The sequence below is a fragment of the Epinephelus lanceolatus genome, chromosome 5 (assembly GCF_041903045.1).
Source record: "Epinephelus lanceolatus isolate andai-2023 chromosome 5, ASM4190304v1, whole genome shotgun sequence".
In the NCBI taxonomy this organism is placed as follows: Eukaryota; Metazoa; Chordata; class Actinopteri; order Perciformes; family Serranidae; genus Epinephelus; species Epinephelus lanceolatus.
The window spans coordinates 14,318,845-14,338,112 of NC_135738.1; the positions used below are offsets into that span (position 1 = coordinate 14,318,845).

A 19,268-nucleotide genomic window follows, 5' to 3' on the forward strand; every position below is an offset into this window, starting at 1 on the left:
TTCAGCTCCGTGTGTGTGTGCGTGCGCGTGTGTGCAAACGCATGTGCCAGGCATTGGCTTGCTGGCTGCCTTGCTGACTGGCTGGCTGGCTGGTTTGGGAAATACCTGGTCACGATCAATGAGGAGAGGGTTTATCCCGGTTGCATACCGCCCCCTACTGTCCTGAAATGAGAACTTAAGCTTAGACCTTAAACGCACCATGATGCCTGTGCCAAAAGATGTACAGTATCTCTGCACACATAAATAAATAAAAAATACATCATCCGCCTGCAGATCAGTGAGGATGAACGATCAAATCAGTAAATTAAAATGATTAATGCACTGCATCACAACATATGATTATCCACACACAAATATTGCCTCAAAACTCCCCAATTAATGATGCCTTTTTGTTGCCTTCTCCCCGCTGCATCCTCAGTTCATTTTAGCACTGACTGAGCAAAATGCTTGACCAGTAACTGAGAAAAAGGCCCACACACCAGCCTCTTAATCACTAAATATTCTCAAAAAGGAGGAGATGTGATTTTTCTCCTTCTCTGCATCGCTCGCCAGGATCGCAGTGTTCCTCCATGCGCCTTAACCCGAGCAGAAATACAAAGAGAGACAAAAAGACATCATGAAAGCTTTAAGTGACTCGTTCGGTTTGGGGATAAAAATAGATCTTGGTTGCTCTGCGAGGAAAACCCTGGTCTGGATCGCCCTCTAGAGGGGAGACTCTACCAGAGACGAGGGATAATTTATGGATGGACAAGCTGCTGCTTTTCTATTTTCTGCAATAAAAGGTGCTGAATTGGTCAACAGTCTTTTAAAGCAACAGTCGATGCAGGCAACAATCTATATTTCCTATCAATCTTTAAAGAATAATCAGTTGTATCATTGCAAAGCCACATTTTTATACACTAAGACATGTTTATCCTATTTAAATGTTTCTTTTAATGCATTAATTAACTTCATTTAGAGCGATGCACGTCGATGAAACACTGTTAAACCATATTGTACATGTGCAAGAGGACGATAAAGAAGAGTTTATGTGGTTTATCCTCATGCACATCCTTAGTTACATTCAGAAAAGCATGCATTTGTTGTTTAAATCACACTGATGCATGAAAATAACATTAATTCTGCACGATACAAGGTCTTGTATTTCGGGCATTACCTCTACAAATAATGCTGCATCTGTACCTTTTCATTAAAACTTTCATATAAAAGCTTTGGAGGTTTTTACCCGAGTTAAAACTCTTCACAGTTGCCTCTCTGCAAAACGCTTCCACAGTCGATTCAGAAAATTGAGTTTGAGCGCCCCTCCTCCTCACAAGCATCCACCTACACACACCAGCACACACGTGTCTTCACATGCAGACCTGTAGCACCCACTGAGAGCTCTCTGTGTGTCTGTGTGCGGGTGTCTGCTATCTTTGTGAGAACCACTTTTGGACCTTTTCGAACACGTTTTTCATTGCTGCATATGGTTTAGACACAAGATTTGGCTTTGGTGCAAGTATTCAATTGGTTTTAGCCACGACTCGAGATTATGCAGACATATTTGAGTTATATTAGGATTTGGGCAGGTATAGGGGAGATTTAGTTTAGTTGTAACTTGGATTTTGGGGTAAGACTAGAGTTAAGATTGGGTGAGCAATCTTTCACATTCAATTACTGTGTTTAAGACAGTTAATAATACAAACTACTGCACCTTAAGACAAAATTGGATGTGGGAGTACTAACTTAACTTTTTTAACTGTAATTTAAGACCAGGTTAAGTACAGATCTATTGAAAATGACAGCAAATACTAAATAATGCAAACTCCAGAATTAGAATTTGATAGAGCTTAATGTTGTACATCTCATGAACAAAACTGTTTAGGAATATCATAAATCAAGATTGTGGTTTAAGAGCAAATTCCTGTCTATAGCACCACCATGTTGGAGAAGATGTGGGGCGATAATGTGGATCGTACTCATGTATTTTGGCTCTGTCTTGAAACTGTATCGTTTATTCTGATATGGTTATTAAAATTTTGGGTTATGATAAACCTAGATCATGCATGGTATTGTACTTAGGCAGTAAGGCGAGAGGAACTGTGTTAAGAGAAGACAGATACCTTCAGAAAATCTTGTTGGCGGCCTGTAAAATGGCCACCTCGAAGAGATGGTACAAGGCAGAACCATCAACACAAGATGAATGGCTGAAAATTGTGAATGAAGCACACCGATCAGCCAAAACATTCAAACCACTGACAGGTAAAGTGAATAACTTCTATCATTTTGTTTCAATGCATTGTTCTGCTGGGAAACCTTTGGTTCTGGCATTCATGTGGATACCACGTGACATGTTCCACCCACTCAAACAGACCAAGTACCCCCCCTCATGGCAACGCTACTCCCCAATGGCGGGGGCCCCCCAGCAGGATAATGCACCATGCCACACTACATAAACTGTTTAGAAATGGCCTGTGGAGAAGGAGACAAAAAGCTTAAGATGTCAACCTAGAGTCTAAATTTCCCAGGTCCCAATCTGCTCAAGGATTCTTGTGATGTGACCCCAGATGTACCCCTAATCCAAGGTGGGGTCCCCTTGGATCGGACTTGGCTCTGACCTATTGAGGCATGGACACAGGATCTCTGGGAGTGTCCTGCGGTGTCTGGTACCAGTGCGTTGGCAGCAGATCCATTTAGTCCAGTGGGTTGTGAGGTGGGTTAATGGCACATGCCACAGATGCTCATTCAGATTGGGATTTGGGGAATTTAAGGCCAGGTTGACACTTTGAGGTCTTTGTCACATTCCATGGGTCATTCCTGATCGATGTTTGCAGTGTGGCATGGTGTATTATCCTGCTGGGAGGCCACTACCAAAAAAGGGTTCGAAAAAATAAAGATTGTGGCTTTGGTTGAGTTCAAGTTCACTTTACGTTAATGAGCGTAATGAATGGAAGGCAGTCACAACTATTGTAGCATGAAGTTGTTTGTGTGTAGAAAAATGTGCACAAAGCAAGCGGGAGCCTCCAACACCATCAGTGTGTGTAAAAAATAAAGTGTGTGTTCTCAACATGGCAGCAACTATTTATAGCCCGTTCAATTATTGAGAGCCTGATTCTACTCTTTTCTACTTCAAAGCTGACACACCCACTGCCAGCACCTCAACACACACACACACACGCACACGCACACGCACACGCACACTTACTGGGCTGAGGGGAGGGAGGAGAGGGGGAGGCACAGTGTTGATGCAGACATGTAGACAGCCGAGAAGGCACGTTTGCGTATGTGTGTGTATTCTAAATGCGGATGCCAGATTGTGAGCTAAAATTACCCTCTGCTCACTCTGCTTTGGTATGGATATAGGTGAGTACAAATAGAAAGGAAGAGGGAAAAGGAAAGACGGGAGGGTGGAAAGGATAAATGGGATGAATGAGTGGGTGATGGAGTGAATGGATCATCAGAGGACAGAATGGGAGGAGAAAAGGGAAGTTTGGAGAAGGTTTTGAACATGCAAGTAAAGTTCTGAATTGTGTGGAGTTGCAGCTTAACAACGGATAACTTCTACATAAAACAAGGACAAGAGTTCATACTTCCATACAAGTTTATGATAAAAATCCAATGAAACATCATTGATTCATACAAAGTAGCATAGTCAGCCAATTCAAATTAAGCTCTAATTAAAAAAAGAAAACAAGATTAAATAAAAAAGGTATAAAGAAATGCATTCATCAACATGTTCCAAGCAAGAGGATCTTCATCTTTTCCTACAACAATCCAACAAAAATATTTATCAGTTACAACTTGGCAGTCTTTTGTTCCACAAAAATACACAGAATAATATTTTAAAAATTAAGGGGGGAGAAAACATTTAGATTTACTTAGACTATCGCCTTGGCCAAGAGGATTATGGGGAGTAAATGTTGAAAAGTCTGAACCTGTTGTCTGATATTCTGAGGACAGGAAACCAAACCCCCACCCCTCCAAAAACGACACAAAACTGGATGTGTGAGTTGGAAAGTGAAAAAGACGTGGAGACCAGTTGGGAAAAAAAAAAAAAAAAAAGGAAGAGGAGAAGTTGACAAATAGTCCGTCTTGGTGCGGAAAAGATCCTGATGTGATGCAGTTCAATGAGCAATATGTACTGTGTGTGTGTGTGTGTGTGTGTGTGTGTGTGTGTGTGTGTGTGTGTGTGAGAGAGGCTCAGTAGATCCGGCCTCGACTCCTGTTGCCTCTGCCTCCGAAGCCTCGTCCTCGGCCGCCCCTGAAGCCACCGCGCTGCTCTGGAGTCAAAGAAGAAACAAACAGGTCAGTGTGGACGGGTGCTGGGTGATACGGCTTCAAATTTATATCCTGATGTTTTTAAACGTTGCCGTTTTTTGTACATGCACTCATTTTGTGTTTGATTCCACAATTAGTGTCCAAAGTCCTCCAACACTTACAGTGTTGTTAAGAGAAAAGGTGATGCATGACATGCCTCTGTCTCAACTTTATTATAACGTGTTACAGGCATCAAATTCAGAAACTAGCCGCTCTTGCCTTTATACTGTATTCAACTAAAAAAGGATGCATTCAGTTTATATTTATGTTGTACACAGCGTCTCATCCTTTTTTGGAACTAATCTGAATTTAGAGGGAACAGCTCCTATATGACATTTTAATTTCAAGATTCTGCTTCTCACCCTCCATAATCAAGCCCCTTCCTGCCTGTGTGAACTCCTTATATCTACATACCCTCCCATACTCTTAGATCCTCTTCTGCACTCGAACTCACATCTCCACCTGCCCGCTTCACTACATGGGTTCTAGAGTCTTCAGCTGTTCTGCTCCCTGAGGTCCTTATTGTCGCTCCTGACTGTACATCTTCTAGGGTGGCAAGCTGTATTGGGTCCCTGAATTCAAATATCCGCTCTAACCTGAGAAATCTTGGAGTTATTTTTGACCAGGCCATGCACTTTGATAAACACATTCACATGTTGACCCGTACATGCTTTTTCCACCTTAAAAACACTGCAAAACTGAGATCTGTTGTATCACATGCTGAACTGGAAATGATCATTCACGCCTTTGTGTCATCACGTCTGGATTACTGCAACTCTCTTTTCACGTGTCTCAGTAAAACTCATGTAGATCGCCTCCAACTGGTGCAGAATGCCGCTGCCAGGCTGTTCACCAAATCACCCAAAAACTGCCACATTACTCCCGTCCTGGCCTCCCTACACTGGCTTCCTGTCAGCTTTAGGATCCAGTTCAAAATCCTTGTTTTAACATTCAGAGCCCTTCATGATCAGGCACCTGAGTATCTGTCTGACCTGCTACATGTACATGTTCCTAGTAGGACACTTAGGTCGGCCGATTACGGCCTGTTGGCAGTTCCTCGCACTAGGCTTACAACTAGAGGTGACCGGGCCTTTGAGTCCATTGCGCCCAGATTGTGGAACGCCCTCCCACAGAATTTGAGAGCCGCAGCATCGGTTGATATCTTTAAGAAGCATCTTAAAACCTATCTGTATAGGCAGGCATTCTTTAACTTGTCTTAAGTGATTTAGTTTTGCAACAACTGTTTAATTTTTGTGTCTCTATATGTGACCTGTATGTTTGTATGTATGTATTCTTATTTGTATTTTAATCCTGTGAAGCACTTTGTGAGTCCTCTCTGTGAGAAGTGCTATACAAATAAATTTTACTTACTTACTTACGTACTGTCATTTTGAGGTCAGACTGCACTTTGGAAATGTATTCTTGACCAAGTTTGACTAATTATTTAAACAACTGAAATTAAATTTTTCATTGAATCACAATTTGCAGATAGTTATTTTCTATGTAATATTTATTCATTTTGTTATATTTATTTAGGTATTATCATTTATTTATTATTTACAGTCTGAGAGACTGATGTAGTGAATACATGGCTGTTACGCTGACTGGCTGAAGGACTTTGTCTTTCAAGGTGTGTGTTCCAGCCCACTGAACGTGTTTGGGGCAGCAGTAGGGCCAGACTGATACCGATGAGTGCAAAACAGAATGTTGAGCTCATGTTATCAGGATGGTCTTATCAGGCTAGTAACTCAGTGCTCTGGTGCTTAACTATGGAGGTAGTTACACTATCTCGAAATGAGTTAAAACATAACTTTGGCATGTCTATACTGCAATTTCTTGTTACTTATTGGCTGACATACTGTATATAGTGACGGAGTTATATATTGGCTGATTTATCTCTTGGCAAGATTTGCCCATTTTTGTTTTTTGAACTTGAAAAACTGAAGTTTCTTATTAATAACTTATTTGTTTTTCCTGTCATCAGTTTTTGTGACAGGACTTCAAATGATATTGGGAAAAATAGACTGTATACACAAAGGGATGTAACCTATTGACTGGTCAGTTGAAAAATCCTGACCCAGTTCTGTACCATTGTGTGGCTGGTAGCAGCATATTGAACTATTTATAGGCAAAGCAATGGTTTTAATATTTATATAAGTAGATCATACAGATCAACAATGGACAACATGGTTATGCTGCAGGTGTATTTTTATGTTGTTGTTTTTTTTGGCTGAGACTTAAAGCTGGTACTGGAGTCCATTCAACGCCTGTGAATGTAACTGTTGACTACAGCTGCTGTCCTCCACTATGGGGCAATTTACAGACTTTTCAGAGCCACCTTTAAACCTAGAGAAGGTTAGTGTTTAAAACATTTCAGATCTTTCAGGGGAATCTTCCCTTAGTGAGAATTTTGTTTCAACCATCCCTTTCAGCAAGTCCTTACAGACACAGATGTGATTAGACAATGCAGACTGTAGCTCTAGACTGAATCAAAATTGAGTCAAATAGTTCAATGTGCAGTATAAAATAAAGTTCAAAAAGATGAATATGCTGCATAGCAGTGTCAAATGTAAATAGAAAAAATAAAAGTGCAACAAGGTGCTCCTCACCATAGCTAAAATTGCCAATGGTGGCACTGTATTTGCCGCTGGGGGGATTATAGATTTGCCGCGCGTCCCTCCGGGGCTGAGGAGAGATCTGTTTCTTTGTGCTGCCACCGGAGCCCATCTCCTCAGCTGACGGGCGCTTGGGCCTAGAAAAAAAAAAAAGGAAAAGTGGATGAAGATCTAATGGGACAACGAGGACACTCAGCTGCTGTGTGTTTGGTTTGTGACTGCTAAACCAGTGGGAGCAGACTTACGCTACTGCTTCTGACTTCTGGACTGGTTTCCAGGACAGAGTGACTGTGCTCTTGAATGATGGAGGGTTGTGGAAGAGATCCTGGAATGAAAACAAAAAATTCAGATACATTTCAAAAATAGAGCTATTGGTTGCAATACAGAGTTTATATTTCATTCCCCTGATTCACAAAGCATGCTTTCAGGCCTAGAGTTGTCTTGCAAAGTTGTATAATTGCCTAGAGTTGGTTTATGTTCTCACGGCAGCATTTAAAAGCAGACCAGATCAAATGCCTTGTGTGAGAAAGCTGCTTTTGATTGGTCAGAATTACAATGCAGTAAAAATCCAGGAAGTAAACAAATGTTGAAGAAGAGTACACTTGCAAGATAAATGTAACACTTTCTAATGTCACAATGGAGGGACAACTACGCAGGTTGATTTTAGGCTGCTCATCGTGGACTATATTGCTGTCATTGTTCATTGATATGAAAAAAAGTTTCAATATTTAAGGCTTGAAAACGCTTTACCTTGATGAGGACGTTGATGTTGTTCGTGATCTTGAGGGCCACCACTTTGATCTTATTCTGAGTAAACAGAGCAGACAAGTTAGTCTGAGATATTTTACAGAGGAACTCAAAACATCTTAAACATCTTGTGTCGAGTTTATGCGTTAAGTTTCTGCTTAAGCTAATAAGTAAGTTGACAGCAGTTATTACCTCTTCTGTCTTCAGAGCGTCTCCCGTCTTGCCTTGCAGCGCTACTCGCAGCTGTCTGATGTAAACCTGCAGGCCTCTGGCAAAATACTGTAACCTGTTGAAAAACAAAGTACATTTTACTATAACAAAATGACCAAGGTGAGTTAAACCATCAAATACTTCATACCTGCTCAAAACCACACTTTGTTAAAAGCTCATTTTAGTTTACGATTGCACTCTGGGGAGTCCCTCTGGGATTTTGTGGGCTGGTTTTGTGATTGTGCGGCCTGAAATGCCTGACTTCATATCAGCTTTTCCAAAAAAATTCAGTGCATGCTGCAATATTTTTAGGTGTTTTTTTCTATAATGATAAGATGTTTTAAAGTTTATTTTTCATCATGATATGCAATTTCAGAGCCAATGTTGACCAGAAATAAAACAAATATTTAAAAAAATCTTTGCTAGGCCAAAGTATTCGGTGTGATATACGTCAGAGCCAGTCAGGAAGATCTAGAAGGCAACAGCAAGGTCCAAGAGGATGAAACAAGCTCACATTACTGTAAAGACAGTAAACAACAGGAGGAATAGGCTACATTACAGATTTAATTTTATCATCAAATGAGAGGGAGGTCATCATGCACCTCGTAGCTTCAAAGTTAAGTGAGAAAGAGCGCGGGATCCCAACCCGATAGCTTCACCATCGGTTGAGACAGAGACACTGTACGACTCACAACTTCACCATCCCGTGAGGGAACGCCAGGTGTGCCTCCGTCAGCTTGGCAGCAGTTGTGTCTTTTTTATAGTTTGTAAAGTTTCCAGTGTTCTTAAGTGGTCTATTAAATCTTGTTTTGTGTTTGAAATGATACGTGTCCTCACTATTCAAGATGTTAAAATTTGCCAGCTCTGTGCTGCAAGTAAGGGTTCCACTCGGGGTTAGCTGTGCGGAGGGGCCCCACGTGTTTACATTATGGTGCTGCTCATGCGAACACAAAAATGGCTGAACTCAGTCATTAAACACATTGATAAATGTTTGGTAATGTTAGCCATGTGATGCTAACAGCAGTGATCTCATGGAGAATGGATAGAGAACATGGCAAGGAGGGGCTGAGTGAATCAATATGCTGCTCGCAACTCAAATGAAATGAGATCTTACCTATTTCAAATAGTTAAATTTGATATAAAGCTGCAGTGACTGGACAAAATTGCGAGGTGGCGCAGATTTCACGAGGACTGGCTGAATACGCGTGAATTTTTGCAATCGCAACATCGCAAAGTCCTGGAGGGGCTGTCAAGGAGGCTTTCTTCAGTGTTAATTTGACTGGCCTGGCGGATGGGTTGGCAGGTTGGGGGGTGGTGATACTCATTCTACCACCTACCAACCCACCAAAGTCCGTTCACCAGATTTGACACTTTAAATTTGCCTACATTTCCAAATATTCAAATCCACATGAACTACTCTTTACATCAGTATAAATTAGATCCATGGCACAGCCCTTAAAAAGAAAATACATGTGGTTCACCCGTGGTTCATTACATCACTTCCACTAAACTTCACGGAGAACAATGAGGGCAAAACAGGATCACCGGTCTGTTGTACCCAAATAGTCTCTGGTCTAGCTCAGCTAAAAACACAAAAACACCAAACCTATAACACTAAGCATGTCAGTGCTGTTCACTACCGAGTCTGTTTGTAACTGGTAGCCTACAGACAATATTATGTTTGCCTCGCCTTTTCACTTTACTCTAGCAGTTCAGATTATGTACACTTGACTTTCCTGTTGTTATTACAGCCATGTGAACTAACCACACACGGTGGTGCGTCACTGCAGAGAGAATATGTAGGAAACACTGGAATGGATATTTGGAGGTATTCTGGCATTTAAAAAATGCCGCCCAAGCCAGGCCTCTACGATAACAGGGGGAAACTGTTCTTTGTGTGCCACACCCTTACCTGATCTTGAAGTCTTTGAGGCGCTCAGCATCAACTTTGTCGAGAAGGAAGTCTGGCAGCTTCTTGCCCAGCTGGTGAAAGCCGAAGAGGAGACACTCCACGTAGCTGAACTGCAGTTTGGGCTCCTCACTCGCAGAGTTCTCTCCGTTCTCCACTTCTTCTGGTGGAAGAGGCATGAACTCCTACACAAAAAAAAACAAACAAAACAAAACATGGGAACCTTTTTGTTAGCCGTACTTTACTGGCAAACAGCTTGGACCATTTGTGTTTACTGGATTAAAAGGATATAAACAATAGTTCATTATTCAACCAGTATTTATTCCAACTATTATTGCGGAGCCTGCACTGAAACTACCTCTGCAATAAATTATGACCTTTGGGATCACTTTTTTAAGTCCTATGAGAGTATTACTAAACCCTCACTGTATTTTATAAATAAACCTATGTGGACATGTTTCAATAAATTTTCCCCCACTTTAACAACACTGACAGTAGTAGTTGTAAAAATGTAGGCTCCTAAAAAAGCAAAGTCCTCAGCTCAGATATTCAGACCAGATGGAAAAATCTGATCAAGAAGTGAATCAGTCACATTCTTGAACGTTCCAACAGCTATTAAAGTAGCCTTAGCAAGAAAATGAATCCTCAGTTGGCCAGGGGTCCACAGTAGACTGAGGGGATGTTCAAATTAGACATGTAAAGCAAGGAAATGTTTAAAAAAAAAAAAAAAAGGGCAGCAAATTCTCAGAATAGATTTTTATTTTTAAGAGTGTTTCCACTTGTATTCCTCTGCGTCCAACAACAACAACAACAAAAGGACAATCCGTTCTCACCAGCAGCTTGGTAAACAGCATGTTGAGGTTGGCCTCCAGCTTCTCCATATCTCCGCAGAATGGACTCATCTCAGCCAGCAGCTTCAGCACCTACACACACACACACACACACACACACACACACACACACACACACACACACACACACACACAGCTTAGCAGATCCCTTCACACAGTGTAATGTGGATTGCTAATGAGAAACAGTGTTGCGTGGTGCAGACTAATGACCCATTAACAACATGCAGTTGGCTGACACCTCTGACAGGTGGCTGCCACGCTGACTTTGTTTACTACTACAACCGCTCACCAAATGTCAGACATTAGGAGTATCGACCTCACACCAGTGGCCATATTCGTCAGGCCTCTCAGGAATGGAAGTGCTGATTCAGTCTGAATAAAAACCCAGGTTGGAAATCTAGTCTTTCTGTTTAATGGCCACAAGGATTGGGACAAAATATTGATACAGCAATATATGAAATTATGCCCTCTTGTGATGTAATTGATACATTGGCGCCAGATAGATTTTTTTAAGGGTTACCCCCAAAAGTGGGAGATTTGAATCATGAATCCATGACCCCTCAGTCGACTGAGATTCCTTCGAGTCAGGCAGCCGGGATTTTTTTGGTCAGTCAGTTCGCAGTGTACTTTGGGGACATTTCAGTCCCTCGACTTAGCTTGGAACAAGCAGCTGCAGACACGGAGGCAGCAGGCCAGAAGACGAGTGGCTTTGCCTGGTCAGCCTCCAAGATGCTATCCTATGCCTTCTGCTTAAAAGTGGTGCATTTACAACTCACAGCAACTTAATACGATACAGTCTCTGGCTTTATTTTGATATCTAGTGTCTGCAAAAGATGTTGTTGCACATTTCCAGTTAGTCATTAGTGTAGTTAGCTTGTTCACTATATTATGTGAATGTCACTGTCAGACTGAACATCCTGCTAAACCTCATTTAGACTCTCAAACTCTATATGGAAAAAAGAAATGAATAGTTGAGTATTTGTATTAAATAGCCAAATCTGATTCAGGTATCTAATATTGTTTTTAAAACATGCAGACGCTCAGAACGCATTCCATTGCCAATTCTGCTAACCAGAGTCGTCATTTTTTGCATTTTTCAAAATAATCTGGGTAAAGAGAAAGGATTTAACTAAGTTGTGAGAAGAAGAAACTCAAGGGAGGAAAACAGTGGACTGTGCAGACAGAGGGGGAAAACAAATCTAGGGATGTCCTGATCCGATATTCGGATCGGTATCGGCCGCCGATATTAGCAAAAAACGGGCATCGGCATCGGATCGGACTGCATGGAAAAATGCCGATCCATGAACTCCGATCCAGTTTTTCACGGAGTCCGTGCCAGGTTTTCCGGCCAGCCCAGCGCTCCGCGATTCAAGCAGTCCATTCCAGTGATCCGCTACAGCTCTTACTATCAATCCACCAGGCCAGCATGCAGACAGCAGATACACAGAGGGTAGGAAGAGTAGCGGTCAATTTAGTTAACTGACTATTTGTTTTCTGCTCTGTTTTTTTGAGAGTGATATTTTTATTTGGTTTACACTCTTACTGTTTAAGTAAATAGCACTGATGGCATTGTTTTGGGCACAATTAGTGAAATTGGAGCCAGGATGGACTACAAAAACACTACTAAAATAACTGAAAAGGAAAGGTTGCATTGTTTGTTAAATGCCAACAATGTCTTGTGGTGTTAATCTTTTTTTATTTATTAGGGGGCCAAAGCACAAGTGTGTGGAGTCTTGCTGCTATTTTAATTTCATTGTTAGACATTTTAAAGATTTCTTGTGTTGATTCATTTTCTATTTATTAAGGGGCCAAAGCAGCCAAAGCAAACCAGCTATATTTTTTATTTAATGTTAATGTTCAAGTTTAAAGTTTGTTTATTTAACCCTGTTAACAATAAACAGGTCAGTTTCTCATACCAACTGTTGTGGATCATTCTAACTAACCTGATTAAGTAGTTGTTCTTTGCTTGATCAAACCTTTTCTAACATGACTGACAAGAAAATAAGTGAATATGTATAACACATGCTTGGATCGGAATCGGCCAAAACTCAAGGCTGTAATATCGGTATCGGATCGGAAGTGAAAAAGCTGGATCGGGACATCCCTAAACAAATCAGAGAAGTATTGTCAACTTTCAAGTCGAAACTTCTGCTTTTACACCACAGAGGGGACAAACAAAAGGCAAAGACTACGCAGTATGCAATGTCTTGGGACAGTCAAGTACATGGACAAAAAAAACAAACATGCACAGCCACCTGATTCTTTCTCATCTTGATCTCTTTGTGAAGAAAAAGGCTAACGCTATCATATCTGTGAGTCAGCCTGCTATGAATACAATGTTTATACCAAAGCTTCCTTTTACGTCCGCGGAGTCTACCAATATTACTATGTCTAACACTGGGTTTATTTGCACACATGAACATGTTGCTGTCTGTGTGTGCGTATTAAAGAGGCACGGCTAAGGCTTAGACTCCATGCACTTTTTTTGTAGATTGAAAATCTCAGTTGTCAAATTCTATGAAACTGACACAATGCAGTGAACAAATACATCGTCCCTGATTTTTGCCTTTTAATGGGCATTTTTTCTTCTTCTTCTTCTTCTTCTTCTGGTACACACATTGCGATGTATCACAGATTGTCTTGCAATGTATCAAGTATCGCATAATCGCTGTATCATGATACCATCATTATTGTGGGGCAAAGTGTTAAGACAGTATCGCATTATGAGTTACTCTGATTCCCTCCCGTAAAGGCCACTCTGGCTTGTTAACTGAAACAGTGAACAGGCACTGTCAGTTTTTTTTTCAACTGGGTTACAAAGTTGAGGCCACTGGTTCTAGAGGTGTTCAACATTCTGTGTTCCCATTTGAATTATTTCTTTAAACAATATCCTTAATGTTGTTTAACACAGACATACATTCTCCAGGATAATGTAACAACACTATAGGTTTATGTTATGACCACCAGTTCTAATAATTTCAGCTTTGAGTCTAAATACTACCATACCTATACACTTCGCTGCTGTTGGCATCAAGCAGAGGCCAGTCAGGGAACAAGTCAGAACAGTAACGAATTCAAAATACATTGTTGTTATAGTTGAGAACAAAACATGACACCATAGCTGCTGAATGTATCCACAATTGAACCAGAAAGTATAAGTGAATTGATTTAAGCCGCAGATTTAAACAATACTCAACAGTTGTAACGTTACCTCTCTGCAGCTACATCCAACATAAAGCCAGTGCCTCAAGGTTATGATTGGTATAGACATGACATTTTAAACTCACTTAATGACCAAAGGAATTTACAAGTCTACTTTTAGATTTGGTTTAGGATGTGGTAAGGGTGTGACAGATAAATATAAAAAGCAAGAACTCACCTCCAGTTGAATGTCTAGCTCTGCCACAGGACTTGTCAGGGCGCTGAGGTTGGGCAGGACGTGTTCACAAAAGTAGGTTACAAAACGTGTGGAATGGACATTTTTCTACAAGACAAGAGAAAACCATGATTAACTCACACTTTATTTACGGTAAACCATGAATTCTCTTGCCTATGAGATAAATACTTGTAAAAACAGATAATATGCACTGTGCGTAGAACTGCTTACAATGTTTTTTAGACCAAAAATGAAAATGGTTAGTTATAGCCTTATCTGTGTATCATGCGTTTCAGTGAACTTGGTTGGTGTTAAGTACGTTGGTTGTACTCACAGAGAAGAGGGGCAAGGCCTGGCGTGTGCACTGCAGCAGGCGGTCAACAGTGTCTGGGTCGGCTGGGTTGAGGGCTTGCTCCAGGAAAGCCTGCTCCACCACCAGCTCCACCAGCTGCTGTCGCCCATTCACTGTCTGCAGCACCCGCAGGCCCGACACAACACGCATCAACAGCACAAACTCCTCTCCCGTCACATCCTCCAGCACCTGAGGAAACAAGAAACTATTTATCAACATGTGTTTTTGTCTGTTTTACTCAGGCTAACGTCCACCAAATACTACATCGTTTGAACTCCATTCAATATAGTGTCAATATAAAAACTAGACATGTTTGTTCGCCACGAGGTGGCAATAAATGAGCGTGTTCAAGCCAAAGTAGCATATATGGCAAAGTCCATCTCCACTTTTTATACGTTAACTGACCTCATGGCTCTTATACTGGATCATTATGCCACCGATTCACAGGTTAGTTTAGAACAAAAGTTTTACACTATACCTACACAGGTAGAAGTCAAAAAAATTACCAGCCACATCCAAGCAGAAGTTTTAACACACCCCGAATCAAGTTCATCACATGGTGTGCTGTAGTTTGATGTCAATTACCTTTGTTACGTTCAGACTGACACAGAAAAGGATCACACGCATCTATGATCAATATGCAAATATATGCAAACCTTCTTTGTCTCTGCAAAGACGTATTCCTCCACCTCCTTTGTCATGACGTCCTCTGTCAGGGTCTTCAGTTTGGTTGACAGAAACTTTATGGCTCTTTCCCGCACTATGTCCTCTCCCTGCAGGATCTGTGAGAAGAGGCCTCCGAGAGTACCTGAACAACAAAAGACAGGAGTAGATAGGATTATATCAATGCAAATGAACAACTACAAACTCCAGCAAGTTGACTGATTTCAATGTCATGTTTACAAAACAGTACAATTGGCTGTGATAGATAATGATAATGATGTCAGAAAGGGCAATTTCCACAATCATCTGTATAAAGGAATGGACTGCAAACAGTTACTTTTAACAGGCCTGGGGACATTTTTAGTTTCACATGGCCCATGAAACACCCCTTAACAAAAGGTTCCAACAGATGATCTCAATAAACAGAAAAAATCTCACTCTTGGATAAAAGTATGCCAAAGGAGTAAAAAATAAGAACGTCATTTTTTGCACTGTCTTTTATCAGCACAGCTCTGAACTGAGATGAATAATTGACAAACATACAAGAGCATTTTTTTGCCACAACAGTGGGGGAAAGAAACACTCACCCCTAGCATCTATCTTGAAGATAGAAATAAGTGCTCCATTCACTTGGTTGAACTCTGCTGTGTCATCTGAAAGCACAAAAATACAGATTCCTCAGTAGCCATTCTTGAAAAGGTTTCTATTTAATATTAGCAAAACCAACAGACCAATGTCCTGTTTGGACAGACGAGCAAATCCAATTTCCAGGATGTCCAGGTAATTATTTGGATATTCACAATGGTTTATAGCTCTGACTCAAGTAAACAACATCAACAACCCCTGTCAGAAAGGTTGATTTTAAAACAAATTCAATACCCTAAAAGGATATAAAAGTCTTTGAAGTGTTAGTGTGCAGCATCCAATACCTGTCTGAAGGAGCTGGGTGAGAATATCTGCAACTCTGAGGATGTTCTCGCCAGCTGCAAACCGTGGGAGCTCCTTGATGGCTTGCCGTCGGATCTGGACAAAGACAGACAGATGGGATTGATGGACTAAAAATGACCATTGTGAATCCATACAGTCAAGGTAGGAAACTCCAAGTCAACCTAGGAACATACAGAACCTGAAATCTGAACCCCAAGTTTATTAGGTACTCACTGGCACCAGCGTCATTTGATACTCACCGACACGTCCTCGTCTTCACAAAGATCGAGCTGAGCATTAATAGCTGCATCGGCCAGATCTGGAAAGCTGCTGAAGAACTTGGGAATAAACTGTGCTGCCAGGCGCTTCTCTTTCGGGCCACCCTTCACACCATCCAGGATTACCTGGTATGCATCTTTGTGCTGCAGAATGAAAGAGAGTACATCAATAAACATGCACAAATATACAACATATATAACAGTGCAACAACTTTACAACTTCCACTGAGCCTATCGTTATAATATAATGTTAGTTCACTCAGTTTTATAGCACTCACTGGAACAGCGATGCATACAGCTGAACCTTATAACAGCAGGTGAAGATCGGGACCTTCAGTGCACTTGGGTGTTAAAAGGTCACATGGTCACATGTAAAAACCCCTGTGTGTACGTATGTTTATTTAAGTGAAGTGGGAATGCTCTGAAACGAACCTGTTTGAGGGAAGAGTTTGGGACATTCTGTTCTGGTAAATGATTATCACTTCATGCACCACGCTATGCATGTAGGGCTGTAGGAATATTACAGTAGTATTGTGATGAGACATGACATTTTCTTAGATTTGGATATTGTGATATGTATGTGTGTCTTTTCCTGGTTTTAAAGACTGCTTTACATTAAAGTGATGTAATTTTCCAAACTGACCAGGCGTTTCTAACTGTTCCATTATTTGCCTTTTCTAATTCAATCAGTATATCCACATTAATAATGATTATTTATCAAAAATAATATCTCATTTGTGTAAATATTTTGTCAAAGCACCAATAGTCAACCCTACAATATTATCACAATATTGATAAAGGCATTTGATCAAAAATATTGTGATACTTGATGTTCTCCATGTCGCTCAGATCTGTATGCATATTAAGATTTGATGCGATGGTCATAGCAGTTGTATGATGTCCCATGTGATTCTGGAAGTACGGATGCATAATATTGGATTTTTTGCCAATATATGACAACTTATTTGGCTGATAACGGATACTGATGTATCCACTTTTTTCCCTACCTAATCTTAAGTCTCTACTGCAGTGGAATTGACATCATACAATGCACGCATTCTCTTACCGGGAAGCCCACCAGCAGATGACAACATAAAATACAGTATTTTTCAATGTATATAAGATTCATTTATTGTACAAAATAAGAAAAAGCACAGGCGACTTTGAATAGTAAATTTTAAGGCCAACAGAAAACCTGCATTACAAACGTGGGGAGAAAAGTTTGAAAGAGGAGAAGGGCAATACCAGAGACGTGGGTATAATAAGTAACTACGCTGCATTGTGGGCAACACTTTCTATGCCAGTCAGTAAATCTCAAACTATGCTCCATTGATTTATCAGTTCAGATCAGTCTCTTGTAATTTTTCTATCGTTATGGAAAAGCAACACTAGAATACCCTCTTTACCTGGCAGCCTAAGACGTGTGTCTTTCATTCATGTACTGGAACATATTTCAAGAGGACAATGGATGAGGTGCCTTTCAGTTTCTAATACGTGTGCAGACTGGTGAGTTTCGGATTCATTTCTGTTACACAACAATTAAACCGGCGTGCTTGTCACTGAATGGAGGGCGTAACCACTTGCAGAACCAGCAAAATCCGACATGCACACCTGTTATTACTTATGTGTTCTGTGTGCTATAAATTGAAATTCACACTTGAGGTGAAGTTAATGATGTTCCAAATGTGCTTGGACCTAGCAAATCGATGACAACAGTCAAAAAGTTCCTATCAACATGCAGAGACACATTCCTTTGAATGAGATGTTTGCCCTGATTTTAAGTTAGCTAATTTAGCTAAATGGAGATGTCAGATATCCGTTTGACTGAAAACGGGGTCGCTGATAAATAAATCACAATTAATTTGATTTAAGAAATAATGAATGTGGAATTAGTACCGCCTTTCATAAGGGTCGCTATGGCGAGGCCATTACTATTAGCACGGTCACTACGTTAGCTAGCTCCAGTTAGCCTAGCATGCACACAACAATGCTACGTAGCTCACAACAAAGTTAACAATAGTGAAAGCAAAATAAGGCGCTGCAGCGCAGCGACAAATCTCTCGGGTCAGCGGTGTTTTAAAGTGAACTAGAAGGGCTTTATTTACCTGGCTGAGGTTGTCCTTAGCATCAGCAAGGACCCCGTAGCTCCGATAGAGATCCTCGATAGTGACCGCCATCAGCGTGCCGCTCACAGATCAGACCGCCGATGAAACCAAGGAAGAAAACCCTCTCTGCTGCTCGTCGCTTTTGCTCCGTTCCAGACCACTGGACCACAAACAATGCCCTACTACCGGGATGTTTGTTTTTCGGAAAGGGGACGGGGAGATGAAAATTCGAGAAACCCGTGAATGAACACCCCCCACGGTTTGTCTTCCCGCAATCTCTGGTGTGCAGGCTAAAATGCTACGGAACAACAAGACGAACGCTTGCGCGAGATCAGCGAATAGCGTGGCAGTCGCAACACACGTGACCGTTAGTGTGCGCAGAACTGGTGCGCAGTAAAAAAAAAAAATCGATGCTACCACTACGTTCATGACATAAAAAGATCACAAACAAACGGAACATGTTATATTTTATTTTTTGAAGCAATGGTATTGATCCTACTAGGTACATTTTTTTATATATGCAAATCTAAAATTGTAAAATCATTCCCTTGTTAAAAAGTATTTTTTAATATATATTTTTTAATTTATTGAATTCTCCTGAACATGTAAATAACAAGAAAAGTATATCGACCACACATCGCAGTAACTTGATTTTTTTGTAATTTGTCTGTTTTTTTTTTCTTCTTTCTTTTCTTATTGGTCATTTCCTGTCTGGAACTTGTTTTTTTTGACAATTTTTAAGATGTCTGACTTGTCTGTATACCTGACCTGTATAAATCACCGTTTTCAATAAAGTTGGGGGGGGGGGGGGGGGGGGTCACAAACAGATGAATCAGTAAGGCTTATATTGACAGACGTCCCCTTATTTTATTAATGGATTATATTTAAATTATTTGTATTCTTTTTATTTTTATAGTGCAGCTAGGCTACCATATCTTT

General features: G+C 40.7%; 1 protein-coding gene across 1 annotated transcript; it reads right to left on the bottom strand.

Annotated features, from left to right (window-relative positions):
- Window positions 1-3,562: 3,562 nt before the first annotated feature.
- On the bottom strand, window positions 3,563-18,662 carry api5 (apoptosis inhibitor 5). Its single transcript, XM_033635334.2, has 14 exons — window positions 18,330-18,662; window positions 16,207-16,368; window positions 15,949-16,042; window positions 15,607-15,672; window positions 15,013-15,164; window positions 14,339-14,545; window positions 14,008-14,112; window positions 10,611-10,700; window positions 9,781-9,962; window positions 7,851-7,944; window positions 7,662-7,718; window positions 7,157-7,236; window positions 6,906-7,048; window positions 3,563-4,259 (listed from the first exon to the last, which is right to left on the bottom strand). Exons 1-14 carry the CDS (start codon window positions 18,399-18,401, stop codon window positions 4,180-4,182), a joined length of 1,584 nt encoding a protein of 527 aa, XP_033491225.1. The 5' UTR covers window positions 18,402-18,662; the 3' UTR covers window positions 3,563-4,179.
- Window positions 18,663-19,268: the final 606 nt, after the last annotated feature.